The sequence below is a fragment of the Acanthochromis polyacanthus genome, chromosome 13 (assembly GCF_021347895.1).
Source record: "Acanthochromis polyacanthus isolate Apoly-LR-REF ecotype Palm Island chromosome 13, KAUST_Apoly_ChrSc, whole genome shotgun sequence".
In the NCBI taxonomy this organism is placed as follows: domain Eukaryota; kingdom Metazoa; phylum Chordata; class Actinopteri; family Pomacentridae; genus Acanthochromis; species Acanthochromis polyacanthus.
In genome coordinates, this window is record NC_067125.1 from 27,524,478 (window position 1) to 27,540,942 (window position 16,465).

The 16,465-nt window shown below is 41.1% G+C and overlaps 2 protein-coding genes across 3 annotated transcripts; one reads left to right on the forward strand and one right to left on the reverse strand.

Moving 5' to 3' along the window:
* Positions 1 to 459: 459 nt before the first annotated feature.
* Positions 460 to 2,793, forward strand: ttc36 (tetratricopeptide repeat domain 36). 2 transcript variants are annotated; one of them, XM_051957696.1, is made up of 3 exons: positions 460 to 643; positions 854 to 1,038; positions 2,458 to 2,793. In XM_051957696.1, the coding sequence occupies exons 2-3, from the start codon at positions 897 to 899 to the stop codon at positions 2,727 to 2,729; spliced, it is 414 nt and encodes a 137-aa protein (XP_051813656.1). In that variant the 5' UTR covers positions 460 to 643; positions 854 to 896; the 3' UTR covers positions 2,730 to 2,793. The 2 variants fall into 2 exon arrangements, with proteins under 2 accessions (XP_051813656.1, XP_022056611.1); XM_022200919.2 differs by having other exon boundaries at positions 462 to 643; positions 850 to 1,038.
* A 150-nt stretch (positions 2,794 to 2,943) lies between these two features.
* LOC110955794 (F-box only protein 40) lies at positions 2,944 to 15,706 on the reverse strand. The gene is made up of 4 exons (XM_051958265.1): positions 15,678 to 15,706; positions 10,890 to 10,898; positions 5,705 to 7,658; positions 2,944 to 3,773 (listed from the first exon to the last, which is right to left on the reverse strand). The coding sequence occupies exons 1-4, from the start codon at positions 15,704 to 15,706 to the stop codon at positions 3,591 to 3,593; spliced, it is 2,175 nt and encodes a 724-aa protein (XP_051814225.1). The 3' UTR covers positions 2,944 to 3,590.
* Positions 15,707 to 16,465: the final 759 nt, after the last annotated feature.

Genomic DNA, 16,465 nt, shown 5'->3' on the forward strand with positions numbered 1-16,465 from the left:
GGTGCCCCATTCACTGAAAGTAAATTCCCGTTGTCTGCTAACTGGTTTTGGTCCTCGGCCTTTCTGATACAATAGAGCATTTTCTTAAGGTTTTCTGTCCACATTATCTTCTGTATAGGCATCTACTACTGATATCTGAAGCAATCCTTTCACTTTTGTAAGCAAGAAAACCAACCAAATATGTATTCAACAACTGTATACTCTTTAGTATTCGATAAGTATAAGCCCAGTGAGGTTTGGACAGCTGTCATCATATGGAATATCTCTGAGAGGAGTTTCACTCTGTCTCCTTTCTGTCATTACAACAAGAGCTGTGCAGACTTCACTGGCCTGGATTTTTGAGTTAACTCAATACAGATGTGCTCAGTGCAGGAGAATCTCAAAGTCCAGCTCTGCTTCCACCCCCTTCTCTGATTGGCTGGTGGAAATGGCAGAAGTTAGGGGAGGAAGCATTCTCCACCCAGCTGTAATTTAGGTGTTATGAGTCTCCTTTTTTGCCATCTTTCTTCTCTTTCTTCACACACACACACTGGTAAGATGGCTTCAGCGCATGACAGAGCTGTACTCCAGGCTATATTCAACCCCAACACCCCTTTCGGAGACATTCCTGGCCTTAACCAAGAGGAGGAATTAATTGATGATGGTGAGCGTGAGCTTCTGACTTGATGTGCCTCTACATATCATGTCACAGCATATTGAATTTGTTTGAACACATTCCATTCCTGGGCTAAAAAAACATGACATTGTAATCCACACTGAGTTCTGGGTGACATTTCTGTGTTTTCCTTGCCACGGTACCTGTCAATTGAGTTTGAGTGCTTTTTCAACCTGTTTATCTCCTTCTGCCAGACAGTGGCTTTGACACAGAGTTGCTGAAGCAAGTGAAAGAGTTGGAGATGCGGGGTGTCTCAGCAGCAGAGGCTGGGGATTTGCAAGCTGCACTTCAACTGTTCAGCCAGGCAATCCAGATCCTGCCTCAGCGAGCTTCAGCCTATAACAACCGGGCACAGGCCCTGCGGCTGCAGGGGGACACAGCAGGTACGTGCAACAGATTCAACAATAGCCCTTTTTCCAGAGACACCACAGAGTGCCAGCATATCAGCCTGCCAAGTCTTAGGCCAGCATGACACAGTATTAGAGCTTTGTCTATCTGATGCACTGTGTCGACAGAGTTACCACTGTACGTTCTGAGTTAGCCTTGTGTTTGGTTCGTTTGCCTGCTGTCTGTCACAAAAATGGCTGCTTTGTAGACAATGAAGTACGGTGTTTTTTGCTACAGTGCAGTACAGAGAAGTACATTGCATTCATACAGTCTATAGTCGTATCTGAGTCACTTAAGAATCCTTTGTGTGCTTCTTTGCATTCGCCTCTAAAGAAATCAGCATGAGATGTTGGTCTTTCCAAACTTTATAGATTTCCTTTATTTTTTCAAGTACAAAGCTTAAATTGCCACACATTGTACTTAATGCTTACATTTCCTTGCAAATTGTAGTTCTCAGGCTATGCAACCTCTTTAGAGGATCAGAATATCCCGTGGTGCTTTTACACTCACTCTGCTGAGCTCAATTCATCTGTCACACCAGTCACAGGTCTCAATCACACTTGCATTGTCTGTTTCTAAAAGTGGAGTTCAATTGGTAGGTGGTGCTTTCAAATTCATCTGAAACCTGGTGTCTCCTGCTGTTCGTTATGACTAACAAGATCCTCCGTAAATTCAAAACACCTACATCTCTATTGAAAATGCGCGTTAAATAGAGAAAAAAGGAACAGAGGATGAGCTGAATCACTACTGCAGAGCAGCAAAATCCTTCTATAGCACTTTACATATAAGATATATTGCTAAAAGTGTTGTTTTTATGATCATAAATCGCTGATACTTTTGCATTCATGTTAAATGTTCCTATATGTGGGAGGAAAGTCATTTAAAGCAAATTCCATCCATCCATTCTCTATACACCGCTTTATCCTCACTAGGGTCGCGGGGGGTGGGGTGGGGGGGGGTGCTGGAGCCTATCCCAGCTGACTCGGGCGAAGGCAGGGGACACCCTGGACAGGTCGTCAGTCTGTCACAGGGCTACATATACAGACAAACAATCACACTCACATTCACACCTACGGGCAATTTAGAGTTATCAATTAACCTCAGCATATTTTTGGACTGTGGGAGGAAGCCGGAGTGCCCGGAGAAAACCCACGTATGCACAGAGAGAACATGCAAACTCCATGCAGAAAGATCCCAGACCCAGGCCGGGATTTTTCAACCGGGGATCTTCTTGCTGCAAGGCGAAAGTGCTAACCACTACTCCACTGTGCAGCCCCATTTAAAGCAAATTCAGCTACATTAATATTGCAGCAGACTGGCTTTAAGCCCAAACTGAGGAGCATGTAAAACATCATGAACTGAAAATCAACTTTCCAAACATGTGTGTGCCTCATGGTGCTCTTCTCTGCTCTCAGGAGCCCTGGACGATCTGGACCGAGCAGTTGCTCTGAGCTGCAGCGTTGGACGAACTGCCTGCCAGGCGCTGGTGCAGAGAGGCCTTCTCCGTAGATTGGCATGCCAGAATGATGAAGCCAGGGCGGATTTCGAGAAAGCAGCTGCGCTTGGAAGCGAATTTGCGAAACAACAGGCCATAGTCCTTAATCCGTACGCCGCCCTGTGCAACAAAATGCTGGCAGAGGTGATCAACAAACTACGCAACCCCGAAGCGTCTAGATGCAGTAGTTAATGGAGACAGTTTGATATGTGCACCTTTTTCTGTTATGAAGTCAATAAAATTAGCTTTTATTATGCTTTTACTTCCATTGATTGTGCTGCTGCAAAAAACACAAATCCAACTGCATGTCACATTTATTACCAATATGCAGTAAAACATCAGTGAGGCGCAGATCAGTCTACTACTTTTCTCTTGCAAGTCATCATCTCAAAGCAGCCACTGCTGAGTTTAATCAAATATGACAGACAGGACATGTGATTTCATGTTCAGTATTCAGATATTAAATTAATATTTGTGTGATGTGGCGTCACTCCGGATGGATGAGGTACTTCAGCTTTTTTCCAGTAGATGTCAGTCTTGTCATGCTGAAACTGTCAGCAGCAGTGGCCGTTATTTCTTTCAAATGATGTTTTTTTTTTTTACCACAAGAATGAAATGAGATGGAACAAACAACACCATTCAGCTCAGTATGCCAAACACAGTTCATCTGATATCACAGCTGAGGAGGACGTCTCTCAAACAACACATCAGTAAAACTGGAAATTCAGTGAGATTATTTCATTTTCTGCATAAGTAAATGCATCTTGAAGGGTTTTGCCTGTACAAGAGGAAAGTGATTTGAGGACAAGACTGAATAAATCACATCAAAATTGCAGTTTATGCCAAAGTAAATGTTTTCACATATATACTATCTATCTGCAGGGCTTCAACACAGAGCAGCTCTGAAAATCCATCTTTTTTTATACAACAGCTTTACATGCGTAGGCTTTATCCACTTTTCAGTTTTGTGGTTGCATACATTTCACGTCAGTGATTCTAAACACGGCATTTTCTCCTGCTGCAGTCCACCCGCTGTGCTCTGGGACATAAGTGTTATCTTTTGTGTTTTAGTTCACCATGTTTGCCTCTGACCTCTCCCAGGCAGGCTAAAGCCACCGGCTCCCTGCGCTCATGTCTCTGGTAGAAGGAGCAGCTTTGCAGGTGATCTGACATGGAAGGAGCATCTCCGAAGCTCCATCTGTCCACGGAAGAAAACACAGGGCTGAATTTCCAAACCTGTAAAACACAAAAGCAGAGCTGAAGGAGGTGTAGGAGGCTGCTGTCAAGGCATCCGTCAACTGCTCTGCAGTTATAGTATACAGTCATGGAGATAAATATATATTTGATATCCGTGGAATCTAGACCACGGGGGCATGATGTTATTTCTGTTTCCATCCATAGCAAATTCATACAAATTATGCCTCTCATTGGGGAGCAAATACCCAGCTGTTGCCCACACAGTCTTATCAACTTCCGCGTTTCCGTGAATGATCACATATCTGCCTGGTTATGGTAGCACTATGACTGTTGGCAGCAAAGCCTCAGGCCATTCCACATCCCTGATATCATCGGCACACTCTTTGTCCCATGATCACTGCAATACCGAGATAGTCCGTATAAAAATATACACACATGCATTTATATTGTGTTTGTCCTTTAATAGCTGCAGCAGACATCTTCTTGGCACATGTGTTTGTTTGTTTGTCAGAAAGTCCTTAACAGAATTTTGAAATTTGTAAGAGGAAATGGAGCGAAATAGCAAAAGATAACCTGATTTCTAATCTACTACACTTTCATTTTCACAGTTCACAACACCGGAAATGTAAACCAGCAACAAAAATCAGCTTTAGGTGTCACGACAAAGCTTTCAACCTGGCTAAACATACTGTCCTTTTTCCACCAGCTATATTAATTTAATCAAATTTGATATTTGCGATTGCCCTCAGAAGATTTCAATTGCTCTTTTATGCCTGCCTGGTTGCCAAATTTATCTATTTGTGACCAATGATGGAAGCTGCCACAACTCTTCAACACCTGCAACTAAAGCTGATGATGATGGATGCTGTGCACTCGTCTACAGTAACTCAAGGAGTCCTGCACATTTTGGAGGCGTCTCATGAAAAGATGGTGCTACAGCAGAATGATGAATTTAAATGGCCACAGCTCAGCGGTCATGAGTCTGAATCACATACTGTCTTATGCACAGTTCTCGTAATTCCAAACAGGATTTTGGTAAGCTGTAAAAGTGAGGCAGCTGCTGGTATTTGCATGGTTTAAACTCCTGGACCGCAAGGCGTCCTCATGGCCTTGTGGTGTAAGCCACAAGGTCTAAGGTCTGGCTTAGTGGTTTAATAACAACCAAGCATCCCTGGCTTGATTCCAGGTGCCTCATGTGACCCCCCCACTCCCGTTTTTCCTAAGCCTCTCCAGTGTCCACTTTCAAATAAAGACAAAATTTTAAAATCATGTCATCGGTTGTCATATATACTGTATATATTGTGCTGCTTGATTCGTTTTTTGTAGTTTTTTTGTTTTGTTTTCATTCAGTAGAACAAAATGACCATCCTGCAACTGTAATGATTTTCTAGCTCAAACATCTAATTATCAGGCAACTGTTTTGACCCCAATATCTGGAAAGAAAGCTAAGTTTCACCATCACACACACACACACACACACACACACACACACACACACACACACACACACACACACACACACACACACACACACACACACACACACACACACACACACACACACACACACACACACGACAAATGAGCTTCAACTAAGATGCAGAAAAATACTCAGAAATCCATAAACTGTCACCAACACGGGTGTGATTTGCTTTGTATTATTATTAGTGAGGCCTATTGAGAGTCTAGAGAGAGTGTTTACAATGGAGCAGCTGTCATGCTGCAGGAATGATTGAAATGTTCCAATGACAGTTAGGTGACTGGTGGCAGGTACTAAAGGGGATCTGATGCACAAGTTTGGACTTGTGTTTACTTTGCCTTCACTGCCTACCAGATGAAATAGTGCCTAGTAATAAGTAAAATAAATAAATATAATAATGAAATAGAGTATTCCTCTGTTAATCTGTGCACAGACATTAATGACAAATGAGTCGCACGGGCAGTTCAAAAATGCAATGGTTGATACTTGCTTTCTTTCTGTATCTCCAGGAACTTGCTCCGGTGGAATATGTCTTTTTCTCCCACTTGAGGGAGACCATCCCTCTCTCTGGCAGCAACGTAGCACACACCTCTCTCATCAGATGGGAAACCTGGGACAGCTGAGACAGTGTAAAACCATCGAGGTAACCAGCAATATGCTGCAGGATCTCCAGAGGGAGCCTGCTGAGGGGATCCACATTACATATACCATTTCTCTGAGGGCTTAAGTTTTTCCCGCCTTCACAGAGAGAAGAAGGGACTTGTGGCTGGAGAGCAAAGGTGCTGACATCTTGGCAGAATTTTATTGTAGCTCTTTGACCTGCAGGGTAAAACCTCATCTGGGTGAAAGTGCAGCCGAGGTACGCTAAGGGGCAGCGCTGCTGGAACCAGCCGTTTAGAGAGGCCTGTATGTCACAGTGCACATTCCTGAAATGATGGCGGTATTCGTTGCGCCGAAAGAAGTGGCCACAGATGTAGGTGAAGGCTGAACTGGTTTTATTGTGCCTCCTGGTGACTGACTCCGACTCAACGTGCATATAAACGCCATGGGGTTTATCTGCGATGACCTCTGCAAGGGATGCATTTGTTTTGAACGGTGCAGATGAAAAGCTGTACGTTTGTGTCCCTACATCCACATAAAGACCATCTGTCGATGTGCTCTCTGAGATTAAATGTCCCTTCAGTTCCTTTTCCAGGGAGCACAGAAGCGTTGCGTTAATCTCCTCACACTTTGGAAGATCCTCAACTGACACTCCCAAATCTGCAGTGTCAACACTCTTGTGTGTGGTCTTGGCCCTCTGTGCGGGGTCTTTAAGGTGACAGCGCTTTGCTCGGTAGCTCGTTGGAACATTAAATGAGCGGATTGTCTTCACCTCGATGGGCTCCAGATTCCCATATACAAAATCCCTTTCTCTCGGTGTGCAAGCAGCAAGTTGGCCAAAGTTAATCAACATGGCCCCGTTGTGCACCAGGTACATATTATACTCTGAAATGTTGACTTCTTTGCCTAACCTTTCAAGTACCCCGTCTTGCCACGGAGCAAGGCCGGTTGCACCATCCGTGCTTCTGGCAGCAGCAGCACTTTTTTCACCCTGGTGTGAGTCTCTTGTCTCTCCCTGACTGTTTGATGATTCTTGCTCTTTTTCTTTCTCCCCCTTATTCAGGTTTTTGACAGTTTCCTTGCATCCCTCCTTCTCTTTGTTGAATATTTTCTCCCAGGAGTTGTAATTTTCAATACTCGTCACATCCCTGCTCTTCGCCAAAGTGTCTCTCTCCTCTTGACTCATTTCTTTTACTTCAGTCTTCGCCCAATCATTTTCTGTGAGTTCACCGCAATCTAAAGAACAGGATGCCTCCTCTGCAGGGCCGTTGACCCCAGCAGAGACACTCTGAAGGCCAGGATCCTCCTCTGCCATCAGTTCGGGAAAGATGTTCTTCATTTTGATGGATTGAAACAGCAGCTCCTGGTCCCTGAGAGCCAAAGCAACATCGAGGTTGAGCTCTGTGTTTGCCAGGGGGTTTTCAGAAACATTTCTGTAAAAGGTCGGATCGGTTTCTGCGACAGGCCAGCGGTTCCACTCCTGAGAGCAGCAGACCACGCTGGCCGGACAGACCTCTAGGTGTTTGGCCAACCTGTGGCGCAGCATTGTGAGGGGACAGCCATTGTTAACGTTAATGCAAGGGACCGTCTCATTCGGGCAGAGAAGCTGGTGCTCCTCTTGTTTGCACATATGGAGGGTGGCACCGCAGTTTTTACGACACTTGATAACCATGCACGACACAGAGGACTGCACTGGGACCTGACAGTGGACGTTGTAACACTTGTCACAGTGGTCATGATGACCCACTGGCCTCTTATTTGTCTTCACCTTCAGAGAGAAACAACACAACACAAAAAGCAGTGATAGGCAACATTTCCAGCCAAGTTTTTCAAACCTATCATTACTAATGTGTTAATCAGATTGTTTCTTACAGTGGAAGCAAATGCACTTACCATTGTGCCTTATGAACACAGGGATGTGATCATCTGTGAACAATCCAAGCCAGAAAATCCTGTTAGAGTGCAATTTTTGTCATTATACTCCACATAGAAGCTACTTCCAAGGAAGATACTGTTAATGTACATACACCTATATTTTAAATGCACAAATAATGAGTAGAATTACATTTCCAGGTTAACAAAGGACTTTTTGAAAGCAAAAAACAAGCGCAAGCTTTAGTAGAAAGGGGGAAAACAAGCACAATAGAGGAAAATTTCTCACCCTTTGTTCCTCTGCTGCCTTGTGTTCTCTGGCACCTCTGAGTAACCTCTGCACTGTGTCTGGACATTATAAATAGACACAACAGAGGGGCAGACAGGCCAGTGGGAAGGGGCACTATTGTCACATAGCCATTAAGAGCCAAGGTCAAGTTACAGTCTCTGGCAATGCTTCACTCTGAGAGGGTGTTGATAATAGCAGGTAATCAAAGCGCTCAACGCTGTGACTAACGTATGCTCGAAAACATCACCTTAGCATGTGCAGTGTATCATCTGTATACACGCAATATCAACCGTTTACATTTCAGTCCCAGTATTTCGCTTTATTTGTTGCATTTCCTACTAAAATGATATTACCATTTGATAATTGAATAAACAAAACTTGTCTTAAAATATCCGTCTGTATGATTTTACAGACAGATGCGGTTTTCATTTACCAAATTAGATTTTAGATACATTAAGTAATTGAAATTCTGGGCGATTATTTCCTAAATCAAAATACATCAAGCGTCGTATTCCACTCTAGAGTTGTCTTGATCCATGTCCTCCACTAGATGTCAGTCACACTTTTGCAGAAATTCAAGCAACACCAGCTTTTTCTGTTGTCAACATGCATTAGTTAAATTCATGGAGCTGCAGTGTAAGATCAGAGAGGAATTTTCATGGTGTGTTTTTTTTTTTTATTTAAAAAAAAACAAAGGTTAATTTAAATTCTGCTTGCGTGGAAACTCATGTCCCTGGTTGATTTGAATATCGATGCAAGTTTAGGACCAGTGTGTGACTTTTTAAGGGAATTAGCTGATGGGAAACTTATCTTCATCAAGCAATGTTTTGGTTCAATATAGCAACTGATGCGTTCAACACCTCAAATCATTTAGAGAATGGACTCAAAGAGGTGCCTCTTCTGATTAAAATCGCCATTCAGGTGTCTCACCATGCAAAAGTGTTGCTGTAGTCGTAGTAGTAGTTCAACAGTAGCTCATTATATTTCATACATATTTGATATTCTATGTGTCTGTTTTTCATTTACTTGCACAAAAGTGACGTGTAATATAATGTGACATTCAGCTAACTAGCTTCACCCAGTCACACTCGTTTACATTGAGGCTGGCTGCACTGTCATTCCTTTCGCTACCCTGCAAAACCTCACAAAAACCTACATATTTTCCACCTCATGTAAGCGGTTTGGATCCACAGTCTGCATCTGGAAGTCTTCATGCAAGTTTGTTTTTTTTTAAACCTGGCAGAGATTACAATAAACAGCTTATCAGAGGCAGCTGCTTTGTTTTCTATAGGCTCTGCAATCAGCATACATTACAGCAACCACAAACAGAAAGAGACAAACTGCCATCACAGGGAATATGTGACTCGGATGCGTTGCTTTGACCTTGTGATGGTCATGTCATAACCAAAAACAAACCTCTCTCCAAACCAGATCCACACCTTACTATTAAATCAATCTTTCAATGAAGGCTCAGCTACCCATAGTTCTCTGACTGACAAACCCTCTTTCTTCCTCTTTACAGCAACAGGCTTGTGCAGTGGGGGGTTGTTTGGACACTGCAGGTTCTGGCAACACGCAGGATTTGAACCAGGCACCCCAGAGCCAGCCTTAAATGGCCACAAATTAACCCACCTCACCTACCAGCGCACTGGGAGCTTCTTGCTTTGGGTGTTAGACTTCAAAGGTTACAGACTCTCATCTGATTCAAACCCACAGTCTCTAAGACCCCAAGCACTTCTCTATCACCCTGGTCTACTATTAGAACTGCTGTCTGGATACTTATCAGTCTTTACTTTGGGTGTTAGACTTCAAAAGCGACAGACTCTCGTGATATTCAAACACACATCCTCAGAAACCCAAAGTAGGTCTGTATCATCCTGATCTATTGGGTCAACCATCTGAACATCTTTGGGGCAGTTTTCAGTCTTTGCTTTGGGTATTAGACTTCAAAAGTTTTAGATTCTCATAAGATTGAGACCCAAAGCCTCTGAAGCCTCAAGCAGGCCTCAACTATTGGGCCACAACATTTGAGCTGCTTTCATAGTTTTCTGTCTTTACCCTCTGTGTTGGAAGTCATATTCACTGAGCCTCATAGAAAACCAAATGCACAGACTCTGAGACCCCAAGCTGTTGTCTATCACAATGACCTATAAGGTCACACTTCTAACCTGCTTCCTGGATGCTTTTCAGTCTTCACTTTGTGCATTTCGACTTTAACATTTATTGGAATGCCTGGGGATCAAACGCTAAACTCAAAACTCAACTTCTTACACTTCGAGCTACTGGCAAAGACACAGTGAGATTTCTTTTTTTTCAAGCTTTGTAGTCCTCCCTTAGGACAATATGAGCATGCTGAGGCTCGAACTCACAACCTCAAAACGTCAGAAAACGACAATCTATGCGAGCTTTTTGCTGTGTTTCCGCCGGAGCTCCTAGTCTTTCTTCTCTGTTCTGGACTTCAAATTCCAAAGAGAAACCAAGGATTGTGCCCACAACATCAAAAGTCACACTCTTGTTTATTTCTGGACAGCAGACGTCAACCATGAACCAAGTGACTCAAGATTGAACCAACTGACTGAAGTTTTGCTCTTCAAAGAGCCTTTTAATGCATTCTTATTTATAAAGCTCCAAATTCCAACATGAATCATCTCAGGGTACAGCACTTAGTAACTAAAGACCTTACAGTAATATATTAAAGAGAGAAACACAGCAATTCTAAACAACTCTCATTGATCAGCAGCAAAAAAAAAAAAAAACCTCTCTTTAAAATAAAAGAAATGTCCGACAGATCCAGACTCAGGGAGGGCTTGACTTGTTGGGGTGAGGTTTAAGGGGACGAAGAAAACAAAACAAAAAATAATGCATAAGAGAGCAATAAACATTGGTAACGATGAACACACCAGTAACCACATACCAGAAACACCTGCAGAGAAGACAAAAGAAAGATTAGAATAGAGAAGACACAAAGTTAGTGAACTGCGATAGTGTCATATAAATGAAAGGAGATGGGACTGGAGGTGCTCAGGGCGTCATGGGAATTCCCTGAGCAGCCTTGTCCTAAAGCAGCATAACTAAGGGATCACTCGAGCCAGCTATAACTATAAGCTTTATCAGGAAAGAAACTTTCAGGTTTAATCTTAAAAGTAGCGATGGTGTCTGCCTCATAAAATCAAATTCCTCAGGAGAGAAACCTGACAGCAGAAGGATCTGCCTTTTAAAAACTTTGTGGTCCTGTATTCTGACAGAAGTGATCAATTGGAACATACTGGTAAAATACGGTCTTCCAGAAATGATGGCGCTTGGTCAATGTGTCGTATGCTAGGAAAAAGATTTAAGATTCTATTTTTGATTTTACAGGGAGCTAATGAAAAGATGCGGATAAAGATCTCTCTTGCTAGTTTCTGGGATAACTCTAGTTGTAGCATTATGGATAAAATTAAGGTTTTTCTGTGTTATTGGTGCATTTTGATAATAGAGAGTTACAATACTCAAGTCTAGATGTAAGAAATGCATTGACAAGTAAATCCCTCTGAGACAGACTGTTCCTAATTTTGACAGTATTGCTCAGATGAAAGGAGGTCATCCTTGAGATGTTTTTAATGTGTGATCTAAAACACATATCGTGGTCAAAATGCCTCCACGGTTAATCACAGTAATATGGATTAACTGTGTGATTTCTGAGGTGTTTAGGGCCAAATGCAATGACTTCAGGTTTGTCTGAATTTAGATGATGAAAATAACAGGTCATTTTGTTCATAAGAAAGGGTTTGTTGCATTGAGCTTAATACACAAATACAGCTGGGTGTCATCTGCATAGTGATAAAAGTTTTGCTAATAATGCTGCCTAAGAGGAGACTGTATAAGGCAAAAAGTAGTTGACACAGAACCCTGTGCTACTACATAGCTAACTCTGGTGTAGGTGTAAGAATCATCATTTACATGAACAAACTTGAATTTCTCTGATAAGTAAGACTGAAGCCAGTCTAAGGCATTTTTTTTCAATCTCAATGACTTGTTCCAGTCTCTGTATTAAAATCTTGCAACCAACTGTGTCAAATACATCACTGAGATCCAGCAGGACAAGTGCAGAAACCAGTCCACTGTCTGAGGCTACAAGAAGATCATTAAGTGCTTTCATCAGTGCTGGTTCTATGTGATGATGCATAAATCCTGACTGAAACTCTTCAAACAAACCATTTCCATGCAAATGGTCACATAATTAATTTACAACTACTTCTTAAAAGGATTATATAAATAAGAGAAAGGTCTAAAGTTGGCTAAAAGACATTGATCAAGGGTAGAGATTTAACTATAGCAAACTTTAAAAGGCTGCAGTTCATAGCCTATTAATAAAGATAGATTGATCAGATCAAATAAAGAAGTGTTAATTAAAGGAGAAACATCCTGTAGCAGTCCAGCTCTGATGGGTCAAACGGACACATTGTAGATGAAGCAACCATTGATGTAAACTCAAAGATCAGTACTACTACTGAGAAGCAATCCAAGTTAAGGACACCTTAAAAACAACACATCTGTGACAGCTGTGAACAGTATGCGATGGATTTTTCCGTAAATGTTCGAATCTTACGATGAAAGAAACCTATAAAGTCATGATTGCTGAGGGCTAAAGAAACAATACTGAACAGAGCCATGATTTTTTTGTCAGCCTGGCTACAGTGCTGCAAAGAAACCAGGGCTTGTTCTTATTTTCTACCATTAGTGGTGAATAATGTAGTTTTAGTTTCACGGAGGCCTTTTTATATGTTATTAGACTAGTTTTCCAGGCTAAGTGACATTCTTCTTAATTAGTGGAACACTACTGCTTCTCCAGCTTTCAGGATTTCTACATGTGTGAATTCTACCAAAGAGCCGGTCTGCTCTGATTCATTTTCAAAGGGACAACAGTGTTGAGGGTTGTATGCAGTGACGTTACAAGAAAATGACCCAAAACATCAGTCCAAGCTTTGCTAGAACTATTTTAGGAGAAAAGAACAAGATAAGCTTGAAAACAGAGTGTCCAGCACAGTCTCCACTTAAACCTCATGGAGCTGTTTTGGGATGAACTGGACAGAAGAGTGAAAGCAAAGCAACCAACAAGTTCCACACATTTATAGGAACCTCGGCAGCAGAATTGGGAAGAACTTTCTGAAGAATACTTGATTTCCATTGTGGAAGAATGTCAACAGTGTGTTCAGCTGTTATATCTGCCAAAGGTGGCTACTTTGAGTCAAAAGTTTAAAATACATTTGGTTTCTAAATTGTTTTTAACTTCATTTGTTTCATGCTTTCATTTCAGAGTGCAATGAGACATGAACATGTGTACTTCTTTAGTATGAAAATAAGTTCTAATTTAGCCAAAATTCACAGAGCACTTCCCTTAAAGCAACTTTGTTCAGCAAATTTTGTCAGTTCGAATCTGATCATCAAAATCCTTTCAAAAGTACCAATGTTTGGAATGGTTGGTCCCATTCTTGTGAACACAATACCTCTTGAATTTCCTTGACCTAGGCACAAACACACACTTTGGTTGCAGTCAAATAGTCAGAAAAAAATCCGATCAGATGTCTTTTCTTAAACACGTCCATTAAGCTAGATGGAAAATGTGACAAGGTCAAGGAAAAATGTGAAAGAGAATTCTTGAGGACAGAAAAACAAACCACAGTGCAAAGAAAATCTGACTGCATCGACTTAGATACACTTAGATACATAGAACCTTCCTACACAAAAAAGGCTATTCAGTAAGAAAAAGTCAGGGTTGGTGTAGTTATGTATGGTTGAAGAAGTAGAGGTCACGAACCAGAAACAAACTTAACACGCGTTGCAATAATCACATAACCATACAATATAATACACCAACAAAATATTTATTCTGTCCCAGTACACTGTATGTGAAATGCAATATAGTAAAAATACCTGGATGTCCTGCTGCATCCGGTTGCATTTTGCGGTATATAAGCCAGCTTGCTTTTCTGGACATTCTTACCCACAATCCTCTGCACAGTGGAAGATGCATCACCGACGTCACAGCGTCACATGTATAAAAAAGGCTTTAGTCACTGAGCGCACAGACATATGACAGCTCATTTGGCACGACAGACTGCAGCAGATATATGGGCAACACAGTCAAAGTTTAAGGAGCACTGTTGTGATGAAAAAGTGTGTCCCAGTTGTACGCGTTCTGCATTAAAAAGTGAGGGCAGCTGCACTCTGCACTGAAGGTACAAAGAAGAAGCATGCAATTTGGACAGCCAGATGCTGCCACTTACACATGAACTTCCTTGCAGACTTTTTCCTCAGATTAACTTTTCTTTTTTTTTTTGGAAAAATCTAGATTCGGTATTATTAAAGTTTATGTAATTTCCGAGATTGAAAAATTCATAAGCTTTATCGTTATAGGCAGCAATTGCAAGTTATGAGTGCATTGAGATTCTTAGATCTGCGTCTCTACCTGGCGCTGCGATTAACCGGATACATTCATTCACAGAGACATCACTCGCATCTAGTTATACATACTAAAGTAACAAATATGACTAAACAAGAACAGTGCAAAAGGTTCCCTACAGGAATAAATTTTTAAAAAACTGCATAAAAGAAGCACATGCAATATTTATGCTGCATAAAAAAGTGAACATCTGCTTATACAAACTGAGGTAGGTAATGTTGAATACACAATGCAAAGGGCAAAAAGGGCACGTGCAGAATAAATGGTAAAAATGTAGGTTTTATCATGTAAAGGTTAACATGCAAAAATAGACTACAGTTCACGTGTTGAACTTTGTACCATGAAACATGCGCATACATTTTTGTTCTAATTTGATATTTTAAAATAAGCATTTAAATGTGTTTGTATGTACTGCCTATGTAATATTTGCATGTAAAGTATTTAATATACAAAGAAATGCAGTGTGCTTTTAATCAACATAAACTCAGTCCACTTGCTATAATTTTGTGGATTCAAGTTCTATCCTGTTAAACCAACATAACAGAAAGACTTCTGTGTTCTACTCTGATCTGCAGATGGCATTTGCAGCTTTATTTTAAACTGGTAAAGTAAAAATCTTTATTCAGTCGATTTATGTGAAATATTTGCTACACACATAGAGAAAATGTGTTGTTGGAATGCATCAGCTACTTTACAGGTGGCACTAAACTTTCCAACTGTCAGTAAAGAAATCAGAAAGTTTTCAAATAGTTTCTGCAGCTAAAGAATACAACACAGTACGGTCATTCACATGCTACAAGTGCAAGCGGTAACTCTCGTAAGTTCAGGATTCTCCATGACACTGTGAAATTAACAGTGAGAACCATGTACGAGGTGTTTTTGTGATCACTTGCAGGTGGGCATTTGGTTTTTTTTTTCCAAGGACCTCTATCTGGAGCAGACAGGAAACATCATACGGTCGGTCAGTGAAGTCAGAATGAGCCAATTTTATCTCAAGGATGAGTACAGTTGCATCTAGAGTTAGAGCACTCAGAGAACAGCACCTTTCAGTCACAGGTCAGGGAGTAAAAAACCCAAATAAAGACACCAACAACATACTAATGCAACAAAACTAATTAACTTTAACACAAAACAACCACAGTCCAGATAAATCAAAGGCAAGTGGAGCTGGTAAAAATAGAACCAAAAGCCCTTAAAGCATGGCATGAACTGGAGAAACAAATAAAGACATACAGGCTCAAAAAACCTAAACATACATACCAGAGGCAGGTGAGCAGGAAGTCTGACATGAGGGAGGCAAACAGGGTAAAAAAAACAAAATAGATGTACTGACAAAGACAGACTATTTAAAAATTTAGAAGTGATTGGGGAGAGACACAGGTGAAACTAATCAGGGCAATCAAAAGGGAGGAAAAGGAGGAACAAAGAACAGAAGTAAAAACACAAGCAACACACAAGGAAAGGCAATGTCAAAATAAAAAAGAAACCTACATAAAGACAAACAGCCACAAGAAGCACAGAAAATGACAACACAGGAATAAATCACAAAAACAAACAAAGTCCATGTTTTTTTTTTTGTTTTTTTTTACAGTGAAAGAACCTCTAGTCACCAAAATCAGATAAGGAACACATTCATTTAATGCTCATCATTTCTTTAAGAATTAATGTAAATACATCCTACAGGGTTAAGCTGTAATCACTTAGAAAAATGACTCAGGAAATTCACTTTGCCCTTGTGTTGACAATGACATGACTTGGATAAGCTTCTTTTAGCTTCACTCTTGGTTTGCTTTTACCTGCAGTGTAATAGACTTTTAATTAGAAGGATATTAGGCTGATATCAACCTAATATCCTTCTACATAACCCTTGTACATTTTAAACTACTGTAACACCCAAAAGTACAGTCAGTATCTTCAGCCACATAAAAGTGTGCATTTTTAAAAAGCAGTTTTGGCAGCTCTGCTTATTTGCTCCCTGCCAGAGTCGAATTAAAAGGTAGCAGCTGGCTACCTTAGTTTATCATAGAAATTAAAAACAGGGAAACAGC

Bases quoted from the DNA above. Each gene is read 5' to 3' on its own strand.
- LOC110955794 (XM_051958265.1), bottom strand. From the start codon at position 15,706: ATGTCAGACTTCCTGCTCACCTGCCTCTG. The intron at 3,774-5,704 runs GCAAGTATCAAC...TGTGTTTTACAG, and splicing joins CCTGGAGATACAGAAAGAAA to GTTTGGAAATTCAGCCCTGT.
- ttc36 (XM_022200919.2), top strand. From the start codon at position 481: ATGAGTCTCCTTTTTTGCCATCTTTCTTCTCTTTCTTCACACACACAC. The intron at 644-849 runs GTGAGCGTGAGC...TCCTTCTGCCAG, and splicing joins GGAGGAATTAATTGATGATG to ACAGTGGCTTTGACACAGAG. The intron at 1,039-2,457 runs GTACGTGCAACA...CTCTGCTCTCAG, and splicing joins GCTGCAGGGGGACACAGCAG to GAGCCCTGGACGATCTGGAC.